This window comes from Cnephaeus nilssonii (assembly GCF_951640355.1).
Source record: "Cnephaeus nilssonii genome assembly, chromosome: 5".
In the NCBI taxonomy this organism is placed as follows: Eukaryota; Metazoa; Chordata; class Mammalia; order Chiroptera; family Vespertilionidae; genus Cnephaeus; species Cnephaeus nilssonii.
Genome location: NC_137076.1, coordinates 102136877 through 102154549, shown reverse-complemented (window position 1 = coordinate 102154549; position 17673 = coordinate 102136877). Strand labels below are relative to the sequence as shown.

At 44.6% G+C, this 17673-nt stretch overlaps 1 protein-coding gene across 1 annotated transcript in view; it reads right to left on the bottom strand.

The window, feature by feature from the left end:
* The window catches only part of DOCK2 (dedicator of cytokinesis 2), a 365999-nt gene that overhangs the window by 331392 nt on the left and 16934 nt on the right, over nucleotides 1-17673 (bottom strand). The window contains exons 3-6 of the mRNA XM_079772611.1: nucleotides 9622-9662; nucleotides 8421-8476; nucleotides 7853-7949; nucleotides 4756-4904 (exon numbers count right to left, since the gene is read on the bottom strand). Of these exons, the coding sequence (XP_079628737.1) occupies nucleotides 4756-4904; nucleotides 7853-7949; nucleotides 8421-8476; nucleotides 9622-9662 (343 nt within the window). The remainder of the gene's footprint in view (nucleotides 1-4755; nucleotides 4905-7852; nucleotides 7950-8420; nucleotides 8477-9621; nucleotides 9663-17673) is intronic.

Here is a 17673-nt window from a genome sequence, read left to right as displayed (position 1 = left end):
TAACATTTTAATATGATATATGATGTGATGTGATATAATGCAATCCTACATAATAAAGGCTAATATGCAAATTGACCATAACTGCTGGACGACTGGTCACTATGACGTACACTGACCACCAGGGGGGCAGATGCTCAACACAGGAGCTGCCCCCTGGTGGTCAGTGCACTCCCACAGGGGGAGCACCGCTCAGCCAGAAGCCATGCTCATGGCTGGTGAGTGCAGCGGCGGTGGTGGGAGCCTCTCCTACCTCCGCAGCAGTGCTAAAGATGTTTGACTGCCGGCTTAGGTCTGCTCCCCACGAGAAGCAGGCCTAAGCCATCAGTTGGACATCCCCCAAGGGCTCCCAGACTGTGAGAGGGTACAGGCCGGGCTGAGGGACCACCCCCCTCCCAACCCCACCCCCACCCACCCCCCCGTGTATGAATTTCATGCACCGGTCCTCTACTATATATATATAATATAAATGCAGAGAGGGTATTCACATGTTATTTATTTAATAACTATTTGAACATAGTTGTTGGGGGCAAATCTCTCTTTAGCTCTCTGATTTCCAGGTCACACACTTTCTCCTTTGTTATTGATTTGTTTCAACTTCATCTGCCATTCTGTTTGGCATCAATGACTACTAATAACAGCAAAGACTCACACAGCGCTTGTAATGAGCTCACATCTATTAAATGTTGTATGTGTATTAATGCATTAAACCTTTACAACAACCCTTGAGGGAGATACTATTAATACCCCCATTTTACTGGTGAAGAAAGACCAAGGATATGGAGGCTAATTAATGTGCTCAAGATCACCCAGCTAGTAAAAAGTAATACTACATCCTAGTCTGCACTCTTGCCCTCTATGATATGCATTATAGATAGGCGCTTAGGAGCAGTATTGGATTGAGGGACCCAGGGTAGGTTTGCAGAGGCCTAATTTGAAGCTGCTTTTGCACTTGATGATGAGATGGAGGACCTCAGTTGTCCCTAGGGGAGATGGGCTGATGGAGATTCTGAGAAGGCCAATAGTGGTCCTGCTTAGGCACCACTGCCGGGTCCCAGATTGGGGAAGGAGAGCAAAGACAAAGGAAGGAGACGAAGCTTTCATCTCTTATTTGAGAATCGGATTGAGAGGTACGTCTCTCATCTCATCCAAATGCAAACAGAAGGGAGCCAAGGTTCACCGTTTGTCCACATTCATTAGGAAATTAACTTCCCACTAGATATGACTCATAATGTTGGTCGGCCATGGTGCAGAATGGACCGTGCTCAGGGGGGGACAAATGCATTCAATTAATGCCGAGCAGAGGCTCACGTGGCCTCGGAAAAGATGGAGCATCGCCCATACATAATTTAATGCCAAGATCTCTCTAGCTCTTTCTCTTCAAAATTTATCAAAGTGGATTCAGTTCTAAAATGTATGAATAAAACATTCTCCCAGGTGCAGCCACCCTGGGCGTTGGAGGGGTCATTTGAGGATTCATCCCTCACTCTTTGGACACAGAGAGCCAGTCCATTGCCAGTCTCACTTAGAACTGAGAGCTTCAGTAGTCGATGGGCGGGACTGCCGGGATTCCCCAGACTCAGCATCAGGAGGGCTGCCCCCAACAGGACAGCAGACCATTCGTTTTGGAGAACTGGCCATTTTGACATTTTCTGCTTAGGAGTTGGCCCCACTGCTCTCTTCTGTTCAAGAAAATTATCAAATGAACCCAGGATGAAGGTGGGGGAAGAAGCCCCCACTGTGTGCATTTTTCTAAAAATAATTTTTTTTTAAGATAAATAAAACAGAAATGGCTCCTTCTGTGGTTTCCCATTGCCCCCTGGACAAATCCAAACTTCTCCACTTGGCGCTCAGACCCTCAAGGTTCTGGTCCATCTGCCTTCCTCTCCCTGTTCATGTTCGTCTCACAACTCCTCTTGCATCTTGCATTCTCTCTCTCTCTGCTTGCAATTCTTCACTGAATAATTCTTACTAATCTTGTTAGATTCAGAGCTGTCACACCCTGCCCTGCCTCCCACCCCTGCCTCCCTCCTCTCACCTTCTCGCTCATGCTTCCTCCTCTCAAGCAATGCATAACTTCCTACTAAGATGTCTGTTTCTCTCTCTCTCTCTCTCTCTCTCTCTCTCTCTCTCTCTCTCTCTCTCTTTCCCTCCCTCCCTCTCTCTCTCTCTCTCTCCAATCCGCATGGTCCTTGGGAAGCAGTAGAATGCAGTGGTTAAGCACTGAACCCTAGAATCAAGCCCCCTGGTTCAAATGCCAGTGCACTTTGGACAAAATGACCTAATTACTCTGTGAGCCTCAGTTTCCTCATCTGAGAAATGGGAACCTGTCTTGACACTTAAATGGGTTAATACATGGAAGGTGCTTAAATCAGTACCTGGCAGATAGCAAGCACTCAGTAGGTCATTATTAGTCCCACTTGCTGGCTTTTTGTTGTTGTGAAATATGTACTAGTATAGAGGATGCATTTTATAAATGTCCTTGGGACTACTTTGGTGCTCAACAAAATTGTCTCAGTGCAGGGATGGAGTGAATTGGGGAGGAAATGGGCTGATTCTGATCACTCCATGGACACTCAGCACCCGGTCATGCTTCCCTGACCTCACAGCCACACTCTGCCCAGAGGTCCAGCCTTCTGACTCTCAGGAGGCCGCTCGCCACACCCCAGATCAGAGCTCTGAGCCTGTGTTAATTCAAGGTGCACAGTTCTCTCTCACTTCCAGCTGAAGTCATCGGGGAAGGGAGGCGAGAAGCAAGCGGCCCCTCAGCTCAGGGCCTCAGTCTCTGAGGGTGTCTCTCACTTCCCCAAGGGGAACTGCTTGAAACTAAAAGCACAGGGCTGGGTGGGCCATGCCGCAGAGGGAAGGCTGATGGAGGGAGGGCCTGTTCTCTCCTCTTTCTTCCATCACCATCACTCATGCACTCCTTCAGCGACAACTCACTGAGCACCTACTGTGTGCAGACCCTGTCTGTCCCTGGCACACAGCCATGAGTTAGACAGTTGCTGTCTTGGAGGAGCTTCCAGCACAGCGGGAGAGACAGGCCAGAAGGGAGGCAACTACTGTTCAGGAGGCCCAGGGTCTGCAAGAGCCCCTAACCCAGGAAAGGCTTCCAATGAGCTGGACTGTTTCTTCCATCTTGGTCCTTTTTCTCAGGAGCCTCTGGGAGGACACAACAACTGAAGGTCACAGAGACCATGGCTGTAAGGCAGCAAAACTCCCCTCAAGTCCCACACTCCCAACTGTGGCTGTGCTCAGATGCCACCGCACCAATGGTGGCAGCAGCTGCGCCGCAAACTTGTCGTCCTGTCACTCTGGGCCGTGTGCATTATAAGCAGATTTGGACACGCTTGGCAGCTGCCAGCTGAGGAGCCAGCAGAAGGACTGGGCTCCTGGGATGGAAAGCAGCTGTAAGTTGGACCCATTGGCTTTCCTCTTTGGATCTCCTTCCAAGTGCCAAGATCTCTCTAGCTCTTTCCATATGACAAAGGCAAGAAAGCCTGGCTGCTAGGAAATGATCTTATTCTCCTTGAATAGGCCCTTTCTACTTCCTCCTCAGGGAAGTTCCAGACTTTTGACCCACTTTGCAGTCTGGGTATTTAAAGAAGTGGGCACTCCTACCCACTTCTTTTAAGTTTTAAAATCCAGCTTGGAGTCACCTCCTCCAGAAGCCTTCCTTGACTTCCTTCTCCAATCAACTTAAGAACATCTTTTTCCTAAGCCATCAAACTGACAACAAAACATATCAATAGTTTCCCTGGAGTTCAGTCCTAATTGGGCTGTGGTCCTTTAGTGGACAGAAACTTTCATTTCTAAAGCCTCCACACTTAGCAGGAAATCGGTCCAATCGTAAGTGCTCAACACTCACTTGTTGTTGGGATGAATAAACAAATGAGTAAGGCATTTGGAGGGGAGGGAGGCCTTTATGGCTCTCAAATGCTCTGCAAGTCACACAGTGGTGAGGCCCATGGACTCTGGAGCCAGGCAGCCTGGAACTACATGCTGGTTCTTCCACTTACTAGCTGTGTGACCACAAATAAGTGATTGAACCTCTTTAAGAGCCTCAGTTTCTTCATCTGAAAAAAAGTGAGGACACTACACATGCATACCCCATAGAGTTGTTATAAGAATTAAATGAGACAGTGCATGCAGAGCACTTAGCATGCCTGGTGCATAAGAAGCCCAGATTAAATGTTAGTTAAAATATTATTACCGCTATTATTATTATTACCAGTAGGTTTCCCTGCCTCGAAAAATTGTTTCATGTTCTCCTTAACTTCACAACATTCAAACTCCAATCAATCTCTGCTATTGCCTTTGGAGGAAATGCTTTTGTAACTGTGCATGAGTTAGCTGACAGTATGGGGCTTGGATAATTTAGGATGGGGAAGGACGTTAAATCTCACACTGGGATTTAAGGACCAGTTTTGTAAATGCCGGAATAAAATGACAACTAAGCCAAAAGTGAGCCAGCATGACTGCGCTCCCCAGCCCCTCGGAAGTAGGTTAAATGAGTGTCCTAAATCTCTCAGCCGGGTAATAACTACTGCATAAGCAAGCCTGCTCTCCGCTTGCCTGTCCTGGGTCCCAGGGGGGTGATAACAAAGGCGCACAAGCACAGCCTTGGTAACAGCCTTTTCCCAAATAGAAAGTGGCAAACTCGTCTCTAAAAATGAAACCAAGCTTCTGGGGAGGGAGGAAGGGAAGGAGGGGGTGGGTAGGGGGAGAAAGCATCTTTTCAGAGGGAAGAGTGTTTACTTGTTGCCGTAGTCAATTTTGGACGTGACTTTCTGCTTCAGTTCCTTCAGCTCGTCCTTGGGCAGCGTTCCTGAGAGGAGCTGGGACCGCCACTCCATCAGGTCGTACATCATGGCCTGCACCTGGAGGAAGCGCTCCTTTTTGCTGGCCTAGGAGACAGGAAACAGTCCCCAGTCACAGGTGCAGGAGGTACCCTTCCCCAGCTACCAAAGGATTGGGTGGTGGTCTTAGTCCCTGGCATATACCCCCTCTGTCCCCTGGGCCACGAGGGTTTCCCAAAAGCAAAGGTAACAATCCCAATCACTTCTCGATTACAGAAAGGATGATTTCTGACTTATCCCAAAAGATATTTGGGCAGGAATACCATGAGCAGCTGCTGTGAAGGGGAGCAGATTTTGCCACCCCAAAATATGTCTCTTTGACATGAGGACTATTTTGAGCTTAAGGCAATCAAAAGCCAACAGATTCAGGAAACGCTCTTTACCTCCCCCTCAACTGCCTAAATTTACACTGGAAGGGAGGGCCTGTACCAGGAAGAGCGCTCTCACCATACATACCTTTGTACCTAAGCAATTTATCTGCAGAACACGGCAAGCTTTGTTTTCCAAAGCTCTCCTCTGCCTTCCTGTGAATGACCTTCCTCCCCTTTGTATTCCAGACCCCGCCCCTGTCCTGAGCTCAGGATGTTCTGGAAGCCTCCATCACCTGGCTGCCTTTTGAGTCTCAAACCTTTGGGTCTCCCATAAGTATGAAATTAAATTTGATTTTTTCTCCTATTAAGCTGTCTTATATCAATTTAATTACTAGACCATCCAAAGAACCAAGAAGAGAAGACGGGAAACTTTTCCCACCCCTAGAGCTCAGGCCCCTTTAAGGCTGGGAACCAGGGCCATGTTTCTGGTGATAAAGGTCCATTTCTAGGACAGTGTTTCCCCACTGTGACATGCATACAACCTGCGGGATGCAATATGGCTTTTAATGGAACAAAGACATCACGCCAAATATTAATGGGCCTCTATGGTGATTCTCCTCCTGTCCTATTCAAGCCAAGAAGAAAGTTGCAGCTTCATGTAATACATCTCTAACTCCTCTCTCACATTGGTTAATTTCTGGTTTTTTAACAAAGAGAGAGAGAAGGTCTGTGGCTCAAAGCTTTTGGCAGGTACTAAAGCAAGCATTTAATAACATTGTTTTCAATGTTATTTATTTGAATGATGTTCTAATGGTGCCAAGTACTTTTAGCTTTCCATTTGGGAAAGCATGTGTGGTCTAATGAAATATAGTTTTGGTCTTTGTCCCAGGTCTTGGCACAGCTCATAAGATACTTAGCATTCCCTGGGTGATAGATAGGAGTGTCTTTTCTTATTCATAATGAGCTCCTTTCAACTAAACCTGAGTTTAGGCGAATGCCATGACACTTGGTAGTCCCCCTAGATAACCTCTGGATGGGGGCTAGATGCCATAGGAACCAATCATGGGGTTCGAGAGTTGGAATTTTAAGCGTCCCTCTCACCTCCCCACTCCCAACCTCCAGGGAGCTGAGAAGGACTAGAAATTGAGCTCAATCACCAATGGTCAATGATATAATCAATCATGATTATTTAATGAGACTTTGATTAAAACCCTCCACAACAAGGTTCAAGGAACTCCCCAGATGGTGAACAGATTAGATTCGATTCAATGTAGGGAGGGTGGCACACCTGGGGAAGGCGTAGCAGCTCTGTGCCCACTCCCACCCCAGGGCCTTTCCTGGGCATCTCTTCCATGTGGCTGTTCCTGCCTTGCATCCCTTCTAATAAAACAGTAACCATGAATACAGCTCTTTCCAGAACTCTCTGAGCAGAGCCCGAGGTGGGGTTGGGGAGGAATCATGAGAACCCCCGAATGGGATGCAGGACTTGTGACTGGCATTTGAAGTGACAAATCTTGCAGGGTTGAGCCCTTAAATCTATGGTGTCTGATGCTAACTCTGGGTAGTCAGTGTTAAATTGAATTGAATCGTAGGGCATCCAATTGGTGTTAGAGAATTAGAAAATGCTAGAATGAAATAGTTTGCTATAGAGTTCCTTATGGGAATCATTTCAGTTTACTAAAAGGGAGCCAATTTAGGTATTAAGAAAACATTACATAGATGGTGTGGAAATAAGGCAAGATTCACAAAGGTGATACTGGAATATTGGAAGGTTAAGGAGCTGTTTACTAGGGTCAAGGGCACGATGGACTTGTTGTCAATGATTTCTCCAGGGGAAACGCCAAGCTCCCCCGGTGCATGTGTATGAGATGTTTCCAAAAGGGTAGTAGAGATGAATAATGATCCACATGAGCCTCAAGTCTACTGTGGGTCCCCCAAACTTTCCTAACAACTGTTGGGGAACTTACGGAATTGGAGGTATCGATGACCATATATTATGAAAAATCCACATGGGAGTCAACATTTACGACTATAAAAGTAAGTCTGCAAAACGTGTGTGTACAGCAGCAGCTGTGCAAGGTGATGTAACAAATATGCGGGGAGCCTTGGTTGACATTTTCACTCGCAGCTTAATGGTTTTCTTAGCTAATTGCTTTCATTAGAACTTCAGAAACATCAAAGGAGGACTTAAAATTAGATTCGATTCAATACAGGGAAAACAGATGCAAAATGCGCTCTTTGTTTTTCCAGGGTCAGAGTTTCCTCATAGATCTGAGGACAGCAGCCATTAGTTAATTAACATATGAGAACAGTATTTCTGAAGGTGTTGTAAGCAGACCAGGAAATCAAAATCCCCTGAGTTTATTAAAACTGCAGATCCCCATTGAAGTAAGCTTTATATTGTAACAGCTCTCAAGGTGATTCTTTAAAATATTCAAGTTTGAAAATGTTTGCATTAATTTAAAAAAGGATCACACCAGACCCCCATTTATTATGGCTCTGTCACTAACTGGCTGTGTGTCCTTGAGAAAGTCATCGAACCTCTCTGGGCCTTGATGTCCTCATACACTGTGTCCTACTATATCAGTAAAGCCACCTTGCCCTGTTCAATGCTAAATTCCAAATTTCAACCAAACAAAGACTACAAAAAGCTCCCATCCCTGGGAACGGGGCTTAGAGTCTCACCACGTAGAGCTGTTTCCAGATGCTGCCCCATTCCCAAAGTGTCGTTGTCACTTCTTGTGCCAGAGGAATTTCTGCAGGAATGATGTTCTCAATATTTCTATTTAAGGTAGAAGAGAAAGTGGTGTGAAATTGGGACCCAGGTGCTAACAAGACAAAATGCTGGCCAATTTGCATTAAGCTGCAGTTGCTGAGAGGGTCCTTGCTGTCAGGAGACTAAACTGCCTCCAACAGCCACACCAATTACATTATGCAAATGCAAGAGGCTTCCCTGTTAATGTCCTCCTTCACTGGGGTGGGCCCTTCAAGCTCATTATTCACGGTTAATTTAATTAGCACAGTTCAAAGGCAGTTGCCAATGAAAAGTTTGATTCTCCAAACTTACTGATACCCACTCAGAATCAGATCTGAGCACCAGTCAATTTGGATTAGGTGAGGGAATGGAGCCACACAAATAAAGACAGGCACGAAAAAGACGGATCACATCCGCCAAGTCATGCTTTCAAAGTAGACAGGACAGAGACACCCCCTAAGCCACTGAAGGCCAAGCCTGGTGAAGAATGGCAGGTACCTTCTTTTTTCAATGGTCACCTCCTTGATGTGGATAAAGGACTTAGGAAAAATGCCCTGTTGGGAATAAGATAAGATAACATAGCATAATATACATAACAAAACATAAAGTACAACAGAATGACACATCCCCACAGCAATAACTGACCCCAGGTCCTCATGGCTTTTCCAAAAGCCACTACCGGAAAAATCCTCAAACTTTCAAGAAATAATCCCAGCATCCGCAGAGCAAGTGCTGGATTCTAAATCCACCCATTTAGGACCAGGTCCCCTCCAGTTCTCCATCAGTTCTTCTAGATCCCACAATAGCCCTAGATTTCAAAGGATCCCTCCAGCCCCGTGTGATACATGGACGCTCAATGTATCACATGAGCCAGACAGGAGTGCTTGAAGGACTCACTCTAAGAGAGACAAGGCACTCTGCCTGGCCCCTCTGTGCCCAGTCACCCTGCACAGTTGTGAGCAGTGGGAAGGTCAGGTCCTGAGCAAGAGTCTCCCTGGCTGCAAGTGGACTCGTTTGATCTGAGATCCTTTTCTCCCTGGATTTATTTGATTGCTCTTTAGAGAGCAAAGTAGGATCATGCCTCCCAACACACCACTGTCAGGAAGGAAGGAAGAAGCATCTATTATTATTTTCTTCCTCCAAAAGCTTGGCTCAGTTAATAAAAGTTTTATCAATTACTCGGAAAATCCTTCCTAAATTCAACCCATAGGCACAGGAGGGGCATCTGCCACTGCGCTGGACACTGTGAGGTGAGCAGAGGAGCAAAGCGGGTACCTGCTCTCGTGGAGACGAACACGGTGTAATGTGAGGTTGGAACAAGGGAACTCCCCGGGGACAGGGGCTGGCCCTGTCTCTTCTCTGTCTTGGTGATACATAAGTGGGGAAATTATGAATGCCCAAACCACGCTACAGGAAAGCAGTAGAAGATAAATTTCAAATAAAAAATGCACAGTACCAGGGGGGCTCAAGGAAGGGAGAAATCAAATATGACTGGCATATTGGGAAAAGTTTCAGGGAGAAGAGAGCTCTGCAGGATGGCCTTGAAGAATGAGTGAAAGGGGAAGTTGAGGCTCAGGAGTACCAAGTTGTAGAGGTGGGAAAGCACGGGACCCAAGGAGGGAGGGGTGGAACCTGTTTGCTAAGGAACAGCATGTCAAGATACCCAGTATTGTCCCAAATCAGAACAAACTCATCTTACCTGTAACATTTTGTGCTTTATGAGGTATCCCCTGTACCAGTCTGCAAAGAGAAAACAAAGAAACAGGTCTCTCATCTATTCGCACAAGTCTGTTGCTGATATTTTTGTTGTTTCATAAGAGTATGTGTGTTTGTTTGTTTGTTTGTCTGTTTGTTGTTAACTAGCAAAGAAACTCCTGAAAACTGCGTTGGACCTTAGATACAAATCAAGTCGGGAAGCCCCTAGGCTTCAACCAGCTGTTGGTTGCCAACATCTCCAGAAAGCATGTACAAATACAGGAATTCCACATAAAAGCACATCTTCTTCTTTTGAAAAAACACGAGGTTCCAGCAGAGGTGGCCAGCGCCCTCCCATGGCCACAGCTGGCTGGCGGGGAGGAGCAGCTGGTCCCTAGACAGAGCAGGTGCCTCCAGCTCACCAGCCGCCACCCAGCCCCTCCCTTATCTCCATCACCTGCTGGGTCCTGGGTCCATGTGCATGTTTCAGCCTCTGCCTCAAGGACATGGAAAGGCTAAGGGAGTTTGGCAAACATCCCAAAATAATATCCCAGTTTTAACAGCAGCAAATGACATCTAAATATGATCTGCAAAAGTTAGAATTACAAAACAGGCAAGTTCAGGGATGGGTAAAAAGACTTTTAGAAGATTCTTCTTTTTGCAGGAATATCCAATGATACAATTAACACAAATCCAAGTTGCACCCAGGCCTCAGACAAAACGAACCTCAGTGTAGCAAGTACTGATGACTGTGATGAGCCTACCGGCCTTTGAAATGAGTCAAGCACAGCCAAGTAGTGGCATTTGTCATCCCCGTAAATGTAACGTGTCTGTAGGGAGCCTCATTAGCAAACCCTCATTCCCAGGCTGACAGATTGTAGCTGAAATATGTTCTCCACAGACTGAAGAGCAGGTCCCAGAACAAACAACTTACAATGCAAAGTCACCCCTCCTGTCATGACACAGTTTGAGGGGCAGGGCTTAAAGAAAGTTCCAAAGCAACTGGGACCCACAGTGGCTACTGTTTTGAGAGGAAGAAAGAGAGAAGAAGGATAAAAGGAAAGAGAGAAGGAAAGCAGAAAGAAAGGAATGGAGGTTAGAGCGAAAGATTCTCAGGTTTGGAATCAAGTACCATTCTAAGCACTCTTTGAATATGAAGACTTTTAATCTTCATAACAACCATATGCGATAGGAACTGTAATAATCACCCCATTTTTGCAGAAGAGTGGTCTACCTGAGGCACAGAGAAGTTAAGTAACTTGCCCAGGGTCACACAGCCAGTGACAGTGTCAAGATTTGAACATAAGCAGCCATCACACCATGCTTCCTGTATAATGTAGGAAGGAGAATGGTGGTTGCCTAAGATCTTCTTCCTCCCAGCACCCGAATCCCCAAAACCACATTCCCACCAAGCTACTTTCCAGCTGAATACTTCGGTGGTGAAAACCTTACCTCTCCACACAGCATGGCATTCTATTTTCACTCTACTCTTTAATTTCTCCATAATTATTGGTAATAATTAGCCATTAATGACAGCGCTTATCCTTTCTGAGTGCTTGCTGTGTGCAAGCAAGTATGGTCAAGCTTTTTGTTATGTTTTGTTTTTAATTATAAATTAATCTTCACAACAATCCTAGAAAGTCAGTACAATTACTGCCTCAATTCTACAAGTGAAAATAGAGAGGCACAGAGAGACTAAGCAACTTGCTCATGGTCACGCAGCTGGTGAGTGACACAACTAAGACTTAAACCCAAGTATCTGACTCCAGAGATGACACTCCAAAGCATTGCACGATAACAGTTCTTCCCCATCCCACCAACTTCATGTAAGAGCATTTCTGTAATATCACTCGCTACCATTTATTGATCATTTAATTCATGTAAAGCTGTATGCTAAGTATTGTACATGCATTTTCTCATTTAGTCCTCATATCAATACTGTGGGCTAAGTATTAACATTCCCATTCTATAGGTAAAGAAGTAGAGATTCAAGTCAATTGATGTACTGGGACAATTCTCACAATCAGGGTTCAAGGGCATGTCTGCATGGCTCCAAAGCCAGCGCGCCAAGCTGTTCTGCCACAATGTCCCCGGTGAGATGAGCATAAATACAGATAACTGTCTCTTTGAGTACAAATACAGATAAGGGTCACTTGGTTGCAATGACCTGGATCCGCTTGATGGCCAAGGCCACCAAAATCCACCAGAAAGCAGGAAAACAATCAAGGGACAAAGAGTCCCTGCCCAAAGCTCATGCCCACATCTGCATCTCTGTCACAGGGGCTCCATTCCAGGGACTTTGCCTGCTCTGAACCTTGAGACTCAGTTACTTGTGCACACTTGTAGGTTTCCTGATTCTCAGAACTTTGGCTCACTCCTGAGCATGGAGTCTATTGAGTTTTACCCCCAGATACACATTCTGGCTCCCAGATGCAAGTTCAACCAACACTGATTGTCCACCTCCCATGTACCACATGGGGCTAGGTGTTTTCAGAAATAAATCCCAGTGACACTTGGTGAGAAGGGCTTACAACCATCTCCCCATGCTAGGTGACGAGATTTCATCAACTACTTCAGGGCTGTCCTTAGGACTTTCGCTGACATCCCCACCCTGCTGTATCACTGATCTCTGTGACCTTCCGAAGTCAGCTGCCTAATCTGGTCAGCTGCCAGCTTTACCCAGCTGTACTCCAAGACCTGACTAGGCAGATACCAATAGTAGGCGCATACACAGCCAAATCCTTGACAACAGACCTGGAGCGAAAGCAGGCTCAGTGTAGCACAGCTCTTACCCTACCCCAGGACTTGCCCCAGGGCTCATTTTTCTTTCTAGTTAAGTAATAGCAAGGGCTTTTGTGCTAATCCTGCCCATGCAATTGCACTTCTTTTCTTAAATGGAACACTCACAAAGTGCATTGTGGGGAAGATGAGAAAAGGGATTTTTTTTTAAACCATTCTTCTGGACAATTATGAAGTGCCAAAATACTCCAATTGTCCACTCTTCCCACATCCCAAATACCAAAATGGAATGCACCTAAATTCTCTAGTCACCTAGGATTTAGTTGCAGGTGGTGGGGAGAGGTAGGAGAGGTAAAAATATCCTAGCACACCAAAAAGGAGTCACAGCCTAGAGACCCAGTCCTCTCTCTGTCACCTCCCGGCAGCATGATGTTCGGTTGTCACCTAAGCCTCAGTGTTTTTGTTGTAGGCAGTTAGACAGACATGAGCAGAGCAAGGACGATGGGCCAGGTACAGAAGGTCACCAGGGCAGAACACCCTGGACACCCAGTGATGAAAAAGAACTGGCAGAGCAGATATTGGAAATGTTCACTTCAAGACCTGACCCTTAGGATTCCTCTCCACCCTAGAATGCCTCTGGTAATGCAGGTGGGATCCCCTGACCTTTTCTCCTCTGGCGTGTGGTTGGTCATGTGGTAGACCCCCACCCATAGAGAACTAGGGGGTGGGGGGGGGTGGAGGAAAGCCCCCGCTAACTTCTATGCAGGAGCAGAAAACAGAACAGCCCCTGATAGGTCAGTTTGAAGAAGAAAGCAGTTAATTCCCCTCCCAGGGTTTAAAAAGGAATCCTAGCCCCCTCCCCGTCTTTCCCCATCTCATCCACCCCCCACCCCCAGCTTGAAATTTCTCTTCCAGTGTACTTTCTCTCTGCTTGCTCAAATAAATTTTCTCTAGCGAGTTTGGGTATTGGCTCTGAATTCTTTTCTTATCCAGAAATCAAGTACTGAGGTTGCTCGACCCGGGTTTGGTTTGACCCCACGGGTCAGACACCAGGTGCCATTCCCAGCGCCTACAACATTTCCATCTGTGAAATGGGGAAATAACACCTACCCCACAGAGTTGTTGCAAAAACTATTGTTTTAAAAAACAGGATTATGAAGGTAAACATGTCTGGCGAAGGTACAGAACCTTAGAGAGGAAGAAAACATCTCAATTTCAGGAAGTGTTACCTATAGTGTGGACAAAAATACAATGATGGAATAAGGGAGGGGTAAAGAGGGAGTTTCAACTGCCTCTAAAATTTTTGTTTCTGAAAAAAATGTCTGAAGAAAACGTGGGAAACGTTAATATTTGTTTCCCTAAAGTGGTGAGTGGCTGGGTGTATTTGACTTTCCTGTATGATTGAGATATCTAATAATACTAAGATCAAACAGAAGCTAGTACCTGTCAGTAATTAAAACACATTGTGGATGGATCACAAGAATTCTCACTTCATATTACAAATGTTTTACAAAGTATCATACTTTAAAAAGATATTAGATTGTAAGAACATGTAATAAATAACTTCAACATGCAATGGGTATTTAATTTTACACTTGATCTTAGCCAAAAGGCCGAGAAGCGATAAGGGTATTTAATTTTAAAGCGTGCCTTTAACATTTATGTAAAACGTTTTTTGTACTCATTCAATAGAAACTTATCTGGCCACTGGCTAAAGCTAGCAATAAAACTACTGGTCTGCAATGTGTTAAGAGGGTGAATTCTGGAACCAAAGCCTGGATTAGAATCAAGTTCTACAACTTATTGTCTGTGTGATCTTAGACACGTGGCTAGGATAGTGTATGCATCAGTAGATGGAATTAAACTTTCTCTGTTGTCCCAGATAGAGACTCATGTAGCAAATAACTGAGGGTGGAGCAGACATTCCCTCAGAAGGGCTCATAAAGAAGAGTCTGAAAAAGCTGGGCTAACCCCAAGGAACATCCCACTACCACAGTCTGTGTAATCAGAAGAGAGACAGAGACAGACAGAGAGACAGATCTTTGGAGGTGGCAGATATGGTCACCCCAGGAGGGCATGGTATAGCTCCCTCATACCCCAAACCCAACCCAAGCGTGGAGATGCAGTCCAGGAGATTCACTCAGAGATGTTGGGGGGTGGCTGGCATCTCATTCCCCAGCTACATGACGACGGGTGCAGGGGACAGGCTGATCTTTGGGCTCCTTTGATCAGGGAAGACAGAGAATGAGAAAGGGAGAACTTCAGACTCCCGGCCCCAGCCTCATGGAAGCTGGGAAGGCGAAGAAGAAAGGGAACATTACACTGGATATGGAAATGAAGTCTTCTTCTGAGATGTCATTAAATGTCAGGAAAGATGTCAACCAAGCGTGACTGAAGGAAGTGACTGGGGGAAAAGGCATTGCTTTTTTATGTTTATCCCCCTGAGGAGTTCTGACTGCCCAATAAATACTTACATGTGTTTCCACATTTAAAGTCAGGACAGAGAATGTTTATGCTGCCTCTGGGTAGAAGAGGCAGCCTGAGAATGTAATGTGGACAAAGAAATAAGCATTAGGGTGTCTAAGGCTTAGCAACAGGTATCCTTCTGAACTGTTTAGTTTTTTATGACAACAAAATATTATCTTCATAATAAAACGTTAGCCCAAATGCTTGAGCCTAGAGAAAGGAAATTCATTCATGTCTAAGGTTCCAGGGCAGCTGTTTTTCTTCCTCATCTACCCGACTGAGTAAATCTCTTACACAAGAGGGCAGGGCTAGTCTCACCCATCCCAGGCAAGGAGAAGGCCAGCCTCAGGGTTCCCTGGCCACACTGTAAAGTTTCAGTGTCACTCTCTATAATGGGGAAGGAGAGGGAATTACCAACGCGAGCACCTCAGACTCAAGCATGGAGCTGGCCAGCTTCTCTACATTCTCTCATTTTATCCTCACAACAAGCCCAGGAGCAAGGTGGTAATAACCCATTTCACAAGTGAGAAAACGGAAGCTTACCTACCTACGGTCACTCAGCTGGTGGGTAGTGGAGCAGAGAATAACTTTCTGATTCAAAAGCCCATGCTCTTTCCACTTTTGGTGGGGAGGGGGGATGTAGGAAGCAGAGATTTTAAAACAATTGAAAAGTACAAAAAATACAATTAGAAAAACCAGTTATTCGCATTCCTATCACCTATTAATCGTTGCTAATATCTGGAGATATGTGTTTTGAATCATCAAGACTATATTATTTTTGTCTAAAATTGACATGTGCTGTTATAAAGCATTTAAACTAAGAAAAAGAGTAGAAATATAAAAGCTAAAAGAATCATCCTGAATCTCATTACCCAGAAAAAGAAAAATACCATTAATATCATTCCAGTCGACTTTCATTTATGTTTAATACACAAAATGACAGATGGATAAATAGATGAAATATCATTTTAAATGCTCTCATAAAAATCAGCATATAGTAAAGATACTATGTAAATACAAATCTCAAACTAAATCTTATTTGTATTTAACAGAAGAAAAAGAAGTGAAATTGAAGGAAATATTGAAACTTCAATTAAATGTTTCTTCTTCACAAAAAAAGATTTCCAAAAAATTCCTCTAAAATGAAAATAGTCATGAAAAGCACTAAAAGATTGGTGTGGTTATGGCTTTTTTTAGTTACATGTTTTATTTCTAATTAAAATAAACTCTGTTATAAAAGTGATATCATGGAATTAATCTACTCTCTTTCATTGCTCTCCCTACTTCATAATTTTTTAAATACATTTTAATTGATTTCAGAGAGAAAGGGAGGGGGAGAGAGAAATAAAAACATCAATGATGAGAGAGAATCATTGATGGGTTGCTTCCTGCATGACCCCCACTGGGGATCGGGCCGCAACCTGGGCATGTGCCCTGACCAGGAATCAAACCGTGACCTCTTGGTTCATAGGCCGAAGCTCAACCACTGAGCCACACTGGCCGGGCTCCCTACTTCATGATTTTATTAGTTGTTTTTAATTGTCCAGTTTCCTGACAATTACATTCTTTTTGGTAGCCATAAACATTACAACTTTTAATACTAATATTTATAAATGGATTCATCTGGACTCAATGTTCACCACTATTTCCTTTACACAGCTTTGCAATTCTTATACTTTAAATTTTTCATTCATCTCTCAATTGGTTTGATTTTATTTTTCAAGTAGTGTGTACAAAAAGGGGGGCTATATGCGATCATAAATTCCTATCTGGGCAGGTCATGGTGACTAGCCATATCCCAGGCATGTCATTGTTTGGTAAAAGGTTTACAGTTGCCTTAAGTAAGCCCTTTTCATTGTTTCTGTGCATCTAGGTTAACACACCTTTGTAATAAGATATAACCACCCTCAAGAAAGCACATGGTCATGTTAACTCCATCATCAGCTTGCTTTTTCCCACCTCCATGCAATCTTCCTTATGTCCTCCCAACACCTTAAATTTAAATGCAGAAAAGAAATTGCAAAACTGTTTTTCTCCAGAGCATTTGAGATCTTGCTCCGGGCATATATGGTTAGATTGGCTCAAATAAACTCTTATAAAAATTCTCTACCAGTTTAGACATTTCTTATGTCGACAGTAGGTTTCTATAAGAGGGTTTCATGGCCACACCCAAGTTCTTTCTGGTACACCGTTTTGACTAATTTTTGACTAACACTGTGGTTTTCACTTTTTGTAATATTTGCAAAGGAGCCGTTTTTCAATCAGAGTCATAGGCGAAACGCCCCATCTGCAAAGCAGGCAACACCAGGCCTGATCTCTGAGCACTCAGCTGCCCAAGGCCCTTAGGGGAACCGTAGGATTCCATAAATTCTGTGTGGGTACCAGTGTGGGGGTGTGCGTCCTCAGATATGTAGAATCATTCTAACAGAATTCTGAACATTGTACTTTCAAACTCCTCATGAATTGACAATCACTTAATAAATATGCCCAGATCTTTCTGGAAATGTATCAGGGCTGCTTACTACAAGGATACATTAAAATAAGACTAATAAAATAGAATTATAAATGGAAACTAGTACCAAAGAGGTTAGAAGCAAGGACTTAAATCCCAAAGACAAATGAAAGTGGCTTGAGTCAGCAATTACAGGCTTTGCAAAGGCCGGCTCCACCCCCGGTCGAAGTCGTGGAAGACTGGCCACAAGCAGCCTGTGTAGTGTGTGCACTGCCCCCAAGATTTCTTCAAGGAAAGTGCATGAAAAGAAGAGTAAAATACTTGTCTGAAGTCCAAAATGTAAGACAGGAAGCCTGGTTACTCAGGCTTTCTCACTGCCGTGGGAGGCATGGCTTGGAG